Genomic DNA, 17,183 nt, shown 5'->3' with positions numbered 1-17,183 from the left:
GATGGGCAGAATAACGTGTTATTCATGGTGCATATTTATTACAGTGAAACTGCAAAGACACAAACACGTACAAACAAAGGGTGCCTGCTGCTCTCAAAGGAAAACCTTCCCTAGTTTTATGAAAGGCACACCAAGAACAGAAAACTTAAATGTAACAAAAACATCATAGTCTCACCCCCAGGAGATTATTTATTTTCTCATGCCGGGCTGTGAACCAGTAGGCTGACACTCTAAACTGAGTGAAAATGCTGAAAGGCATGCAATGCTTGTAAGTCCCAAATACCCACTTGAAGCTTTCTAGCTGGGAAGTCCTCGCTTAGCAGTACACCACAGATGAATATCTTAATATTAATTCTGCCATCACTGCTGAAAAGATTAAGAGACAGGAAAATGACCAGAGAAACCATATGTATGTCTAGGACCATATGGATCCATAAATACAGGTGCTGAACAGCATTTCTTGATAATTTTATTTCAGAAGTAAAAAAAACTAGTCAGCAGCACTATCTTTAATCATCTTGCCAGCCACTGGCAACTGTGCAAGCAAGCATGTTGTGTGGGACTTGGCTCTGTACTCTGCAGAGCACCTCTATGACAATGTGCAGGCAAGCAGACAGAAGCTAGTTCTGCACTAGCTAACTGAGGTACTACAGACAAGGGTAGCTCTGGGTACGGCTGCCCCGGGCACTGGCTCAAAACAATCTGTAGACACAGCTCCAAGGCTCACTATTACCTACCCTATGACAGCTGCTTGTGAATCATCTTTCATTTATATCAGCCCTAAAATTCTTATATTGGCCTTAAAAGTCACATCCCCGGTGTTCGCTTACTTCTGCAAGGACTATCACCTAGCTGAGTGAGTGGAAATCACGGGAGTAAAACAAAGTAGTGCAAAGTATCCGAACTGCACCACAGTCTGAGGCTGTGTCTGGAACCCTAATTTAGATATAAGAAAAGTGAAAGGTCCAAAAAGAGACTGTGATAAATGCCAGATATAAAATTATTTACTACAGATTAAGAGTATGTAATTTGCTCAGCTTTTTTGTTTTGCTAAGGAGCCACAAGATAGACTCATTTGTACAAAGGGTAGTAAAATAAAAAAACAGCAAGCTAAGCAATGAGCTTAAGTTAATAAGAAAACTTGAACTAGGAAAGTAGAGGAAATGGTTTGATGGCAAGGCCAGGTGGAAAGAAGAACAGTTTCCTTAACGAGGTACTTACTGTTTACTAGTGGTGCTCAAAGCAGGCATTTACTAGCTGAAACAGACTGGGCAATCTATTTCTCTTAGTATGCTCCATTTAAGATAATGTTCCTTGTTGCGAGTTTCAGGTGGATAGCAACTTTATGCCTGGATTTAACTTTAAAGAAACCTTTTTCTTGCTCTGTGAGGAGTAAAGCCTTTTTAAGGCAACATGAAATAGAAAAAGCCATCACTGCAGCACCACAAAGCTTACTACAGAAAATAAAAGCTGGAGAAGAATCTCATTTTCCAATCTGGCTTTTCAGCAATACTCTGTGGTGGGAAACGTAGATCAATCAAAACAATCACAAAATTACATCATCATTGTCTGTCTTCTGCCTTCACAGTTCTTAGGATATAAGAATTTGTTATCTTTTGAAATTAGTAATTGAATAGAAATGGAATAGGGCTGAGGGAGATCAGTGAGAATTTACACCTCACTTCACATTTACTGACCTCTGGATTTCAGCCAGGTATTTGCTGAATTTTTTATCCCTTACTGCCACGTTCTCTCTAGCTTATTTTACTCAGAGATTATCAATTCACCATTAAGTCATACATGTCTAAGGATTTGACAGGTAAAGCTTTCTATGCTGAAGCAAAACAGTAGCAGAGAGGTTCAATCAAAATATGCAAAACCCAGTTATTTATCCCAGCATCTAGAAATGTAAGAATAAATGAAATAATATCCAGAGCAAAAAACCATCCTAGAAATTCCATTTAGGGGTACCTGAAGATAGGAGGTTTTCTCCTATACTATGCGTTCACTTGGTGCATTGGATTTAAGATATTTGGTTGGTTGGTTGGTCTGGTTTTAGGAATCAAGAAATCCTTTAGCTATTAGTTGCTTGCAATTCAGTGGAATGATTAATCAGAAAAATATGGCAACTTTCTACAGTGAATCTCTAATAAAACTTAAAGCCTGAAGAAATTATGCGTATAGCCCATGTCTCAGTGCAAAAACTGTGCAAAAACAATGCTCAGAGATGTTTTGTTTTCCTTTGAGATTGAGTAAAACAACACTGGGATTAGAAAAAAAATAATTAAGCAATGCAGACCAAATTCACTGTTGTGTAACAATTTGAGCCATTCCTGTTTTTCTATTTGGTTTGTTCAGATTAACAGAGAATTAGAATTTGCCTAATAAACAAGGAAATATCATCATGTAATGCTTAAAACAGCGGAGACATACCTCAGTACCCAACACTAATTACTTCTGCAGTGTAGTGTCAGATCTATAAGGCATTTCTTATTTGCCTGAAACAACAGTGGTCACAAAATTAATAAATCAGATGCCATTACTAGGATTTCTTTTTTTTTTTCCATTTAAATTCAATGAGCCATTTCTTCCTCTATTCCTATCAACACCCACCATTTGCGAAGCTAAGGATTGGTACAATTAATGCATTAAACTCTGTTTGTCGACTACCTACCTCATTTAGAAGTTTGAAATGCAGATCTCTTACACTTACACCTATAATGCTAACATGAAAGCTGTATGACATCCTCAGTCAAATTAACAATGAACATCCACATGGTGTGTAATACTGACACACTTTCCACACAAGAGCAATGCAGTAACTCTCACTCAAGAGAAAGCTGCGCATCACAAAGCCAGCAATTTGACTCTATCAGGCCTCTCCTTGGCACGGAAGAGGTCTGATCATGTAACACAGGTTTTAATTTCATGTATCTTATCTCCCCCTCACTTCTTTGAGGAAAATAATTAGACTGCTAACACTCAGACAATCTCCATTACACGCCAAACTGCGTTGCTGATCCAAAACGTTGAAGGCCCTAGAGCTTCTTCAATGAAACGGATGACCTAGATAAACCTTTGTTATGCCTCTTTCTTGGAGGTGGCCTAGAAACATTTTTATGAAGCTTTTCAAAGACGTGGCCTCATCCAGACCCAAAATAACAGCACCCATGCCAACGTTACGCTGACCTCAAGTTTGCCAACATTTTAAAGTGACTGGAAGAAAACTAACTGTGGATGTGCTGTTAAGTGCAACTGTAAACATATCTGCCTGTTGAAAGGCTTCGTCACAAGACAAAACACAAGATCATTTTCAAATTAATGTAACAAAATACCCTGCAGCAACTTCTCCAAATGAGACTCTATCAATAATAAATCCCAAGTTGGCCTAATATTCAGGTTTTTGAAGAGGATCTGAACAAAGTAAAAAGCTCATATTCTTCAGTACACACGTATGCCAATGAAGACTTTAAAAAAAAACAAATGAAAGCCAAATTTACGCCCTGAAACCTGGTCAATGTCTGCAATTATTATTCTAATGTATTTAAATAAATACTTCACCTATTGATTTTATTATTTTGCTTTGATAATTATCAAAACAGAACATTCCATCACGTAACTATGATTTGATTATAATGAATGCTTTTTAGTTCCTTCGGGGTCATTTTCATCCCTGAAATATTGATCAGGATCAACTATGCCTTTTGTTGCTCTGAATAAAAAGGGCGCACCTAAAATAGCTGATATTAAAAATCAAACCGTAAAAGCCACCAAAATACTACTTAGACCAGAAAAGTAGTTTCTTTCTGCAATTTCATCAGCGAGATCCTTTTGACCCTCACTTACACGCAAAAAATCCTTCAGAGCAAGCCTTCCATAATTACAGGCAGAAATAGCATCATTGCTTCACTAGTTCCTTAACAGAAATACCTGAACTTTTTTCAGACTATCCCAACATCTTAATGTCTTCACGTAAAAAAGCAGTAATAAACAAAAATCATCCTTTTCTAAGTATAAGAAATAATCAATTTTTTTTTAATCACACCAGTGTGTGATTCCCCTATGGGCCAAACAATTGCTTTGTGTTAAGAGGAAGAAAACATTTTCAGAGTGTCTGCAAATGCTCACACATATTTAATCAAAACAATGAAACAGTGATACTATCACAGGCACATCTACACTGGCAGATGTTTATGGAATTATTTTATATGTAATTTTTATTCGTTTTCAGTCTCTGTAGAACTTTCAGACTCCTTAAGAGGCTAAAAGTACCCATTGCAAATATGCAAAGACTGGTGTTGGCTGCCTTTGCCTCGCACCATGATGACCTCAATCAGCTATCAAATCCCACATGAGGAGACCTTCCTGCACGCCACCCCCAGCACAGGGAAGGAAGGTGTTCCCAGCCTCAAGAGCAGTGGGAAGGCAGGCAACACAAGCAAAGACTGACCAAAGCAGCCCAGTCAGGTTTAGGAGAGGTGTGCCTGCAGACTCTGGTGCATGTCAACCAGCAACATGCAGCCAGGATTCACATCCCACTACCCCTTTGCCAACAGGTTACTCACAGGGGTTTGCGTTGGCAGTTCAGGATTTGGGACTGAAGGGGGAAGGTTTATAGGACACTTGCCCTACTTACTGCAGATGCTTTAAGGTATTGCCTACCCTCACTGTGGAGAGGGAAAGGAAAGGGTTGCTCTTGCCATTTAGAAAGCTGCAGAGGGTAGATTTGGATTGGATAGCAGAAAGACATTTTTATGATGAGGATGAGTCGTCACTGGAACGGGCTGTACAGAGAAGCTGTGCATGCTTCATCACTTGGAAGCATTAAAAGTCAGGTTGCACAGGGCTTAGAGCAACTTTACCTCATGAAAGGTGTCCCTGCCTATGGCAGGTGGGTTGGGCTAGATGATCTTTAAGGTCCCTTCCAAACCAACCCACTCTATAATTCTAAGACATGGGACCTCTCCTCTTACTTAGTGTTGATTTTGATTGTTTTCTATTTCCAGTTTACTTTTTTAAACTGCCCTTCCCCCACGAGCCAGGCAGTGCCAACCCTTTAGCTAGGTCTGTGTACAAATCTGCCTCATCCATTTTCACTACTGGCCAAACCTCAGGTCTTTTCTATTTTCTGACTGGGCAGACTACAGTGTAATTTGCCAAGGACTACAACACCTGGATTTAAATAGAAATTAAGTTAGCTATGATCTCTGTATCACAGGCAAACAGGTACAGTTGAACTAAGCCCGATTTTAATTTCTGAAAACCCCTCATAGTGCTAACTGCTACAGATCCTGCATTTAACATTCAGATTTAAGCAGCATGCAGTAATTATGGCTTAGAAACACATATTTAAAATGAAGCAGCAAGAAAAACAGGAAAAACACCAATACAAAAAATTCCTTGCAGCTGCACAATGCTTTAAACAGAGCTGAAAATGTGAGACCTTGCAATCAATACAATACTGAATTTTTTTTCACTGTATTTCGAACATTCATTACAATTTTTTTGCACCCATTTTACTCATATCTAAGACTGCACACATTCAAGACCAAAGAATTAGTACTCTGACTTTAGTTGAAGTTATGTACATATCTATTAAAGATATGTATATTAAAGGCAGCAAGTGAACCTCTTGGGGCTCTGCACAAGACCATTTGCCAGTCTCTATGAAAGAGAATACAAGAACTGATGAATGAAAGATTATCGACTATTCTACAGGTATTTTTTTTTTTAAAAAAAATGGATTGAAATATGAAAAGAAAGACTGTATTTCATAAGTCACATTCCCACTCAATTTTATACTTAGCAGTGTGTCCAATATAATTACTCATAATAAATTGCCATATGATTGAATTTTTCTCTTTATCCAAAAAGTATCACCAGCATCTGATGTTCTACCAATTTGAATCTGGCTCGATGTCTGTAATGAAATTTTCCATAAAAATATACTGTGTTAATTCTGAGAGAATGGTTACAGAAAGAGAACCATAAACATCTCCACACATCTCTAAAAGTTGTACAGAAAATGAAATAATTCCTCAAGACAATCTTAATTATATGTACACAAAAATGAATCAGGTTAAATTTCAGTGAGACTCTCACAAAGTGTAGTGCGGTGCTACGGGGAGATTGTGATAATAACAATAAAAAAAGAGTTGATACAACTGTTCCTATGAATTGTTTTCCTATTACATTTTTAAAATAAATGAAAAACAATGCCAGAATATTAATAGAAAGTCTTAAAAACAATAGTAGCATTAGAAACAACATAATGCTGGAAGGTAAGGCAACAAAATTGACCAGTATAAACCTTCCCAGGTAGTTCTGACACAGCAGCACAACTCTCTTAAAACACAGTAAAATTGATGACAAAATTCATATTAATTTATTTATCATTTTTTTTTTCTTTCAGCAAATATTCCTAGAAAAGTAAATAAAATACTGAGAGACTGAGCTCTAAGTCCTGTCCTGTCCCAGGACAAATTCTGAACAAACCAGTAATTACAGACAGATTTACAGACTCAAAATACCTGAACTAGTGATACAGGATTTAAGTTACACGCACAAAAAACCCTCTCCTCTTTCACACTGAAAGTTAGAGTTGAGTGTAGAAAATCAGCTACAGTTGTAAGAATACGCCAGCTTTGCAAACATTACTGTTATAAGTCTTAAACCATGACTATTGCATAGGATTAAAGGCAAAATAATTTTTAGAGTAAAATATTTACTGCACAGACCACATATTTGTTTTCCTTCTATGTCAGATAAAATTGAACTGTAGCTCAGCAACTAATGTATAAGGAAATTAACACTGAGGCTTACAAGATGCTGTATGACAGAAACAAGAAAGATGTCTGGAATTCAAACTACTAATAGACATCGTCAAAAAGGAGATGTGATAGACCCTGTGTGAAAGAGAGATGAGAATGCAGCAGAGCACGGTATCAACAGAAGACACAAAGAAGTATTAGAGATTAATAATTTCAACAAATGGGCAACAAAACAAATGAAAGAGGCACAAGAGACATATACGAGCAATGATATGAAAATACAAAGTAAGATGCATAAAATTTGATTAAAATGCATTGAAGAGAAGCAGTAGCCTGAACTAAGTCTCCAGCTGGATTCCATCACTGCAATATTCATTAAATGTAATATTGCATACTGGTGAACTGGTGACTATCTACCAGAACCCTAAAAAGAAATTCAAAATTACTAGCAAATGCAGACTCAAACTGCACAACTGGAAAAGGTTGTGCAAGTCTAGAAGAAGATCTCTGGAAAGAATGGAAAATAGAATTGTGGGGGTGGGATAAACAAAAAGAAAGACTGAAGAACCAAATTGCAGCTGGTAGTTGAGCTCATTACATATTAATAGAGAAAATCCCACTAGCCCACGGTGTCATTATAGCGTCGACAGTGATGCCGAGCTCTTTGGAATCCCTCGTACGAAAATGGACAGCCAGAATATTTGCACACCTAATTCAAACTGGTGAATGGCTGAAAATAGCTGGAGAATTTGAGAATTCCATTTTATAGGGCTATCTTAGATTATTAAGGGTAGCCCTTCACTGCCAACAGCAGGTATGCTGAAAAACATAGTTCTCAGTGTCCAAAAATCTCATTAAGAATCACAAAGTAAACCTTAACAGGACAGTTACTCTTTAGGCATTTATTCAAAAATAATTTTAATTCACTACCATGTTCTTTCCAAAGAGCAGGCTACGTCCTCTAACACAACAAGCTTCTTACATAGCTTGCTGAAAGAACAATAAACACAGTTCTACTCCATGCTCAGCAATTTGAGACATCTCACTCCTCTGAAACCTACTGCTGGGCAGCTAAGTCACTTAGTCTTACCCTGCACCATCTTCCAAACTGTTCTTCCTCTCAGTCTTTACTTCATCAGACACACAAAACCAAGGATTACTCTCTTAGAAAAACTATAGTGTTCTTGCATCCCTACATAGTACCTTGTGAATGTTCATATTCTCTTGTTTCACCTGCAGATCCATCCTCTTCCTTTCACAAGTGTTTTTATGAGATTTCTTTCACTTCAACTACTGCAGTACTGATCAGATTGTGAATCAGAGAAACTCGCACGGAGTTCTTGTATTTCTGTACAACATGGAAATCATTTGTCCACCCACATCTCTTCCATTTTATTGTGCAAAATAATTTCGTGTAGACAAAACTCAGTTGAGACATGTCATATTTTTTCTCCATGAAAAAAAGTTTCATTCATTAGTAAGCAATAGCTGACCAAGAAAAAGGAAAAATAATTTATACAAAAAATAAAGCTAAAATTTTGAAAAAAATATTTGGTAGAGTGAGACATGGAGGAAGACCCTTCAAAAGAAATAGAGGTTTAAAATACAGCCTTTGTAATTCATTGAGCATGTCTGAATTCAGATGAGAAAAAATGAAGAGCTATGGATACCATCTATCTGGACCTTTGTAAAGCCTTTGATATGGTCCCCCACAACATCCTTCTCTCTAAATTGGAAATATATGGATTTGATGAGTGGACTGTTCAGTGGATCAGGAATTGTTGGATGGTCACATCCCAAGTGTGATGGTCAATGGCTCAATGTCCAGATGGAGACTGCAATAAGTGGTGCCCTCCAGGGGTCTGTAGTGGTACTAATACTGTTTAGTATCTTCAACAATGACACAATGGGACTGAGTGCACCCTCAACAGTTTGCAGGTTACACAAAGCTGAGTGGTGTGGTTGGCATATCTGAGGCATGGGATGCCATCCAGCAGGACCCAGACAAGAAGTGGGCCTGCGCAAGCCTCATGAGGTTCAACAAGGCCAAATGCAAGGTCCTGCACCTGGGCCTGGACACTTCCTACTATCAATTCAGGCTGGTGGATGAAGGGATTGGGAGCAGCCCTGCAGAGGAGGTCTTGCAGGTCCTTGCTGCCCAGAATGCAAATGGTATTCTGGGGCTACATCCAAAAAATGCATGGCCAGCAGGCGAAGGAAGGTGATTCTGCCCCTCTGCCCTGCTCTCAGGTGACCATACCTGAGTAGTGTGTACAGCTCCAGAGTCCTGAACATAAGGAGGACATGGACCTGTTGGAAGGACGACAGTGGAGGGCAATGAAGATGATCAGAGGGATGGAGCGTCTGTCCTATTAAGACAGGCTGAGAGTGTTGGGGTTGTTTAGCCTGCAGAAGACAATGCTCCAGGAAGACCTTAACTGCAGTGTTTGAATACATAAAGGGGACTTATAAGAAAAACAGGGACAAACTTTTTATTTTGGGCTTGTTCCGATAGGACAAGGGATAATGGTTTCAAACTAAAAGAGGGTAGATTCAGACTGGATATAAAGAAGAAAGCTTTTACAATGAGGGTAGTGAAACACTGGAACAGATGGCCCAGAGAGGTGGTAGATGCTCCACCCCTGGAAACGTTCAAGGTCAGGCTGGATGAGACTCTGAGCAACCTGATGTGATTAAAAATGTCTCTGCTCACTGCAGGGCAGTTAGACTAGATGACCTTTAAAGGTCCCTTCGAACCCACAAACTATTCTACGATCCTATGAATTTGCAGTGCCATTTACTAAAAGTAAGAAATAAATTCTCTCGCCATATGCTGCTGGTGTTACAAAAAGGACAGTGAACTGTCCTCTTAGTTTGAAATAGGACCTATCCCTTAGGCAATTAAAACTATATCTAAAGATATGCACTGATGGCTGCAGGCACTGAACATACCAGAACTCAAGAGCTGGCTCAGCTGTGTGAAAGCTTCTCTTCTTTCGTAAGGGAATAGGCAGTTCCTCTCAATAAAACTCTGCATGGTAACTAAAAATCAGAAGATGTAAGTTAATATCTTGAGAAATACAAGTGAAGCGCTGATTAAAAGAGGTAACTTAGACATATGGAGAGAAAGATAGTGGTGCCTAGTTGTAACAAATGCTGCCAGAAAAATTCTTTGCACACACACACCCTGCCTCAAAAAGGGTGAATATTTTCCAGTTCAGTTTATCTCTTGTGCCCAGGCAGTGGATTTCAACTTTAAAAATGACAAAGCTGGAGTAGAACGTTTGGAACTTCACAGTCTTTGAAACTTAAAATTCCTTTCTTTTACCTGCATTAAAAGCAAACCTATGAACTTTTAAAACAATACAGAAAACAAAGCGCACAACTTACCTCGTAGTAACTTCGCACAGCATTGCAAAACGCTTCATCTGCCACAATTTGTGTCTCCCCATTCAGAAAGGCCTGGAAGCGTTCCTTCAGTATCTGTAGCTGCTGCTTATTGAGCTGTGTAGGAGGAAAAAAAAAAAAAGAAAGGAGAGGTGAGAACATTATTAAATGCAGCTAGTCTTGAAGTAAAAATATGCAGCACTATACACACTTGGACTCTGGCTCCTTAGTGCATCACAGCTCTTCAGAGTCCCATCTAGGCAAGCCAGGTTGCTGCAACAGGTTAGACACACTCAGCATGCAACCAAACCTTTACTCTTTCCATTGTGTTTTTAGGATGCGACAGGTAAGACTGCATGCATACTTCTGAACAATATTTTATATACGCATATGGTGAATAAAATGCCTGACCTTCCCGGTGGCTAATAAAATGTAGCGCTTAGCTCCACTGTTCAAATATGTCAATCTTTTCAGTCTTCAAATATGTGAAAACCAAGTGAGATGCCTCCATTTCTTCAAGTAATCTAGGTGCAACCATTGGAATGCTTTAACAAGCATGCTCTCTGTGAAGAAAATGCTCCCTCTGAAGAAAACAGACCTCTAGCCATTGATGCTATGCTACTGTGAACAACATGAAACAACAAATCTTGAGGAACAGCAGCCACGGGGCTCCAAGATTGATACCAAATTGCTTTGGGTGGATTTCATATCAAAGTTGAGTGCACTCTGAAAATAGACTCCTAGCAGAGAATAGTACACTATGGAAAAAGCCAAAATCTGAACGCTCTCCAGAGATCCAGACACAGGCCTTTTACCAAAGTTCCAAGCAAATCTTGAAATATTTGGTAAGGTATTTCTCCTTATCAAATCTGGGAGAAGTCAGAATGTCACATCAGAAGAGACTGCCACTAACATACCAACAGAACAAAGCAACAGTTAAAAGAGTTGTTTTGCTTTCCCAGAACTTTAAAATTAATGTAAAGCCTTTATTCTAGTGAGTATTCTTGAACTTTAACATTACAAAAATCCAAACACAACTGATTTTTACAGAGAGCAGAAAGTTATATTTGTAATAGCTAACCTGCAACAAATAACACTACCTTGATCGCATCATTGTTTATTACAGAACTTTCTGGCATCTACAGTAAGTATGGTGACTATAGGCTTTCAGGTATCTAGTGTCAACATTTTGAAACCATTTAAGATACAACACTGTTACAAGATTAGTAAAACACTGTTATCCTGATAATAGGCCTACCTTAGGCAATCTCTTATTTCCCTCTTATCAACAGCGGCAGATTTTCATCCTTCATAAAGTTTGCTGTTTGTCAAGTCATGTGCTGCTTTGAAACGTACAGCAATTTACTGCAAGTCTCTCCAAATTGAATGCAAACGTGAAAGCTGTTCTATTTTAACAGAAAACAGTAGTATAGATCTAAATACTCAATATGAGAAACCCTCTTAAAAATAGTCAAATATAGGCAATAGCAATGCAAAGCCAAATGCCATTGAAAAAAATCCAAGGTAGTTAAAAATACAGGATAATTCTGTTCCTCCTCTTACAAAACAATCAGCAATACAGAACAAGCCCTGAGAAACCCGTACAGAAGAAAAAGCCTCCCATTGAGGCAAGCAAATTTCAACAGATATTGCTGTAACTTGGAAAAAATTTCTGCATGAGCTCTTGAGAGCATCATCCCAACACCGACACATTGCCAACCTGGACCACTGCTAGTTAAAAATGAATGGGAGAGGAGCATTTGTGTCATGCCTGCACACACACCAAAAATGGCATCTATCCACCTGCCTGACAGACATCAGCTCCTTGCACAGAATCTGTACCGCAAAGGTTAGCTATTCTTAACAGAAATCAGACTTTATTCCCAGATATGCAGGATGGACAGGTCTTACCCTTTATTCAATTCCCCTTATTCTTCTCTCATTTTCTGAAGATACTCAACAAGTTAGGATATCAGAAAAAGCAAATCATAAAGGATGGTTTGAGAGGTTTTTTCAGCACACCTTGTTCTCGTAGTGGACTTAAAAAAAACAGAGCTGAGCACTCCCGCAAACAGTGTGCCACTGGTGAGCAAGCTGCTCCTATCCCATGGAATATACACAGCTCTGCCACAACAACACATGGGCTTCCTGCCAAGGCAATTACAGAAATATGTTTTCATGCTTGCAGACTTCATTCTTTAGGTGATCTGCTTGTCTATTACCCCAAATCAAACCAAAACACTATGAATAAGACAATGAAATATAAATTGAATTCTGACTTCCTCTTTTCCAACCATCATAGCTCAGCAAACTGAAATGTCCTTGAAATATTTATTCATGGCTTTCACATTCATGGCTTCAGGTAGTAAGTAATTAAAACAGTTAAGTCCATTTGAGGATTACCCTACGTTTCTTCAATTACTTATAGTTTAGTGCAATAGTTTGGGGTTCCTCCCCTCTCCCCTTCCCCCCTCCCCTTTTTAGGGGATAAAAGCTCTCCTGCAAAACTTAAAAATAGTTCCAATAGAAAATATGAAAGGCTACATCTTGCACTAAAGATGATCTGCAATCTGGTTTACAAGTCTCAAGTACTGTCATATATAGAGATGCAGTTGTATTAACTGCCAAGATACAGAATAATTTATAGTAGTCTACTGTAGCATACCATCCCTCTAATTTTTTTCTTTGTCAGAATATTGAGTGAACAGTGAATTTTCACTCATTTTTTTTTTAATGTAGGTAATTTTTAGTGGATTCATTAACACTCTTCAATTTGCAGCCAATTACCTAAAAACCAACACTGCAAAGCAAAACTAAAAGTAAAAGCAGCAGCTTAGAAATGCAGAGGAAAAGGGAAGTTTAACTGTATTAGAATGCTGTAGTAGCAAATAAAGAGAAACAGGTGTCTGTATAGGACATTGGCTCTTGAACCTGTCAAACAGCTCAGTCTTCTCAAATCTGGGCTACTTTTGAAGCTGTCCATCTTGGTTAATAAGGAACGAGAGATTAGGACATGAAGCATAACCAGAATCTCAAGTGAAATGCTTAAACTTAAGGGCACTAAGCCTAGTCAGATTACCTCTGGTAGAAGTTCACATAAAGGAGCTGAAAATTCTCCGCAGCAGGACTACTTTTCCACTGCACGTGCCCTTTCCTCCTTTCTCCTCCGTGCATACTACCTTTCTATCCACATCAGACTTTTGCTTTTAGTCTTTTGCTATTTCTTTACATCATTACTGTCAGTGCCCCTGCGTCCACATTTTAATACTAACAGGAAGAACCACAACCAGCGAAATAAAATCGACATTACTACACGTACTCCCAAATGTAAACCGAACTCCAAATATACCTGAAGATTACAGCAAAGCCTCACTGACTCCACTGTTTTCCATCAACCTTGCTTCATGTTTTGTATAGCTTATTTGGATTTTGCATTCTCTGTGTGATATATCATAAGTAACTACTTTTGCTTCATGAGAGAATGTATAACTAAATTCTGGCAACTCAGAATATCAAGTTTGATTGTGTTCTGCAGAATGAGTGAAGAAAGCAATGACAGTATTAAGGGAAAACAAGATTAACTGCCCTCAGATTTGTTTTCTTTATTGCAGCCATGGTACAGAAATATTCTCTTCCCTTCTACCCCTGTGCCTTTTGCAAAAGGTAACATTTATAGTCATGTTACATTTGGTAACCTTAACAGACTATCAAAGAATGAAAACATGTATTTAAGATAGAATAAACTTCTCAAAGAGCTATTTAATTAAATGAAGAATAACCTTTTTTCAAGTTGCAGCAGCAATTTAACTTTTCATAATTTACGGAGTAATACAAACATAACAAAAGAACTTCAAGCACCTAAGTACCAAAAAACAAACAAACCCTCACCTCACATTTAACATTTCAAAGGAGTCTTACATATTCCAATATGTTCCTCTATGAGCACTAATTTAAAGATTTGCCTTTTCCCTACTAAAGTGAAACTTGGATATGAAAATCTAGAGGCATTTCTGTTTTAGCTCATACCTTTAAAAAATGTCAATAAATGGATTTTACGCATAGCTTAAATTATTTTTATAAGAAGTTACATTTCAAACAAACCGGGTAGTTTTGGGAGTTCTTCCAATGTCATAGGCTTTACTTCATTAAATAATAAACTCCAACATTTCGAAGGAAAAAAGAAGCATGTATGTATTTGTAACAGTAATACTGCTCATCTGCTCTTTGAAAGAAAGAAAAATATTAAAACCCTAGCTTAACAGAGTCCGATGCTAGACCTGGAGCATTTTCATCTGCTTCTCACTGTCCAAGTCCACAGAGCAGCTCACTACTGCCCTAAATACATGCACCCACAGAGGCTGACAAAGACATAAGTTGCAGCACAACTCTCCCCAACAAAACTTTTGTCTTTAAAATGGAACAGTTTAGAACGTAGCCTGTGTTTTATTCACAATCAGACTCTTCCTCCATGCCCCAGAGCACCGCGGATGCTGGCTTGCAAGCACAGCCTGTGTCTGACCCTGCTGCCTGCAAGTGCATCACCCAAAGAGCTGGTACTGGAGGAGGAACACTCTGAGCCATTGCCACCTTGTGGCAATTTTAGAAATATAGCAAAGAAATAACCACAGGTCGCATGTCTTTACATTCAGAGCTGGGATCTGCGGGAGTACCAACAAGCCCCTGACCTTAACAAGAGCGACAGCATTGATTCTTCTCTATTCCCACACTGCGATGTGAAATTACTTTCTCAGGCCATATGGCTATTTTAGGAAAACAGCAGGTAGGGAGGAGCCGAGTAAAGAGCCACTGCCTGAATTCTCACCTGCAATGTATACAATCTGTAGCACCAAATAGGACTTCAGTCCCTGAACACCTCCTAAAAATAAGAAACTTTGTTATTTCAAAAGGATGCCATTTCATCCAGTGCCCTTAACAGCAGTGGCTGCTTCTGGACACCCTCAGCCAAAACTTATTCCGATTTGGGCTAAGGCAGGACCAATTCTCTAACATTTCAGCTAAGCCTCTTCTAAGTAACTTCATTTTCTGAAAGTTAACTGCATGTTTTTCAGCCAGTGCCCATTTCTAGAAGCGATAATGGCTGATGTTTATCACCAAGGTAACAGGGCACTGGTATGTAGAAAGTTTATACTTATCCCTATGGAAACCAAGGCCACCTAGATGGTGGAATGTCAAGTTGAAGGGAGTGAAACAAAGTCACACCTGCAGGGAGGAGTGGACAGGACAGGTGATCCAAAACTGACCAGATTATTCCATTCCATCTAAGCCATGCTCACTATGAAGTTGAGGAATCACAAGGGTTGAGCTCTCTTCTTGGACAGCTGATATCCAGTGAGGACTTTGTCCGTCTGCCTACTCCAAATCCATCCATTCCTGAATCCAGCTCCCCTGAGTCCAGCCCAGCATTTTCCCTGTGTGTGCCCTGCAGGGTCACTCATCAAGGGAGTTCAGTTCGGGGGTTTTTATATTTGTATTTATTTTATTACTTTCTTATTATTATTTTCATTTTCATTATTTTTGTTTCATTAGTGCTATTTTAGTTTCAGCTTCCAACCTGCAAGTCTCTCTCTTGTTTCCCTTTCCCCTTTCCCTGTAAGGGGAAACTGGGACTACAGCTGACCAGTTAGCTGTTGTCCAGGCTAGGAGAGAGGGAGAAGGGATACTAAACCAGGACAAAACTTTTATTTCTTGAGACCAAAGAGTGGAAAAAGAAATAACCTGGTAAGCATTCCTCACACAGCTGTCTCTCCCTTCCATTCTAGCGAGGAGATAAATTTGCATCCCTGAATGAACAGAAATGAAAGTACCAATAAATCCATTTCCATCTAACTTGCTACACACTTCTTTGAACATAACTTGTTAAGCATGTATGCACTTAACGTGTTTTTGATGGGTTCTTTTAGATAGCTTCATTTTATTTCACTCTGCCTTGAAAGGTAGCTGGTTAAGTGTTGTCCTGACTGCCATTTGGAAGGTCTCCTCACCTTCCAGATTCCTCCAAACACAGTAGTATGTTCAAAGATATCAAGTTCAGGGACTCCCTTCCTATGCCTCCTCTTTAGGGTTTCCCCACTCATCTGCGTGTAAGTACTGGTCAACGCATCACAGCGACCTTTCCTCTTCCCAAATGAGCCTTAGAAATGGCAGGACAGCATCTAACAACACCTGAAACAAACTCTTGACTCTGCTGCTGAACAAGATTCAAGAGTCACACAAGACTGCGTACACGATGAACCCTGCTGTAACCCCAGCTTCCCAATATCACCCATGGATGGCTATATCCATGGCTGGACTCAGGCTATGGGAAGTCATATACACACTACCGCTACGAGAGTGAAGGGCAGGGCACAGAACTTGACGCTGAACCCACCATTATCCTGTCCTTCCAGGAAAACAAAACTCCTGTGCCACATCATTGACTGTTAATGAGCTTTTTCTCACAACGATGATGAGAATAAGCCTGCAAAGAAAACAGCCAGTTTTCAACAGCAATGCTCACTCCTCTTCCACTATCTGGCTACACAAACAAGAATATTACTTTTGTTTCAGAGCTGGAACAGAGACTATTCATTTATAATGAATTACTTTGGAAATGTTCTTCTGAGGAAGCAGATTAAATAAATAGTATTAGAGAATCTCAGTAGTAAGACAAGGATGATTGCTGTGTTTACTGTGCTGAATTATGTGGGTCTTCATCATGTATAATAATGGTCCTATACAGCATGTGGGTGGCACATTATATATGCTGTCCTTTACTATTCATTGGATAAACCAGTTTCATTTTCCTAAATAACAGACAAATATTTTGCTGTCACTTAGCAACCTTAGATGTTCTCTGAGTTTCTCAGAGCTGAAGCTATTCCAAGTAAAATAGTGTCTGTACCTATTCTGTTTGCTGTCACTCAGTGCCGACTGCCCGTGTACATACTCATTGTGCAGCAATTCATCACCTTGTAGAATTAAATATTAGATTTTGAAAATCACTTAATACATTTATCAAACACATTT

The 17,183-nt window shown here is 38.9% G+C and overlaps 1 protein-coding gene across 4 annotated transcripts in view; it reads right to left on the bottom strand.

Annotated features, from left to right (window-relative positions):
- CADPS2 (calcium dependent secretion activator 2) overlaps nucleotides 1–17,183 on the bottom strand; it is a 313,820-nt gene that overhangs the window by 237,009 nt on the left and 59,628 nt on the right. For all 4 annotated transcript variants that reach the window (XM_069850643.1, XM_069850660.1, XM_069850652.1 and 1 more), the window contains exon 2: nucleotides 10,161–10,274. In XM_069850643.1, the coding sequence (XP_069706744.1) occupies nucleotides 10,161–10,274 (114 nt within the window). The remainder of the gene's footprint in view (nucleotides 1–10,160; nucleotides 10,275–17,183) is intronic.

The sequence above is a fragment of the Phaenicophaeus curvirostris genome, chromosome 1 (assembly GCF_032191515.1).
Source record: "Phaenicophaeus curvirostris isolate KB17595 chromosome 1, BPBGC_Pcur_1.0, whole genome shotgun sequence".
NCBI lineage: Eukaryota > Metazoa > Chordata > Aves > Cuculiformes > Cuculidae > Phaenicophaeus > Phaenicophaeus curvirostris.
The sequence above is the reverse complement of the archived record's forward strand: the minus strand, read 5'-3'. Positions and strand labels throughout refer to the sequence as shown.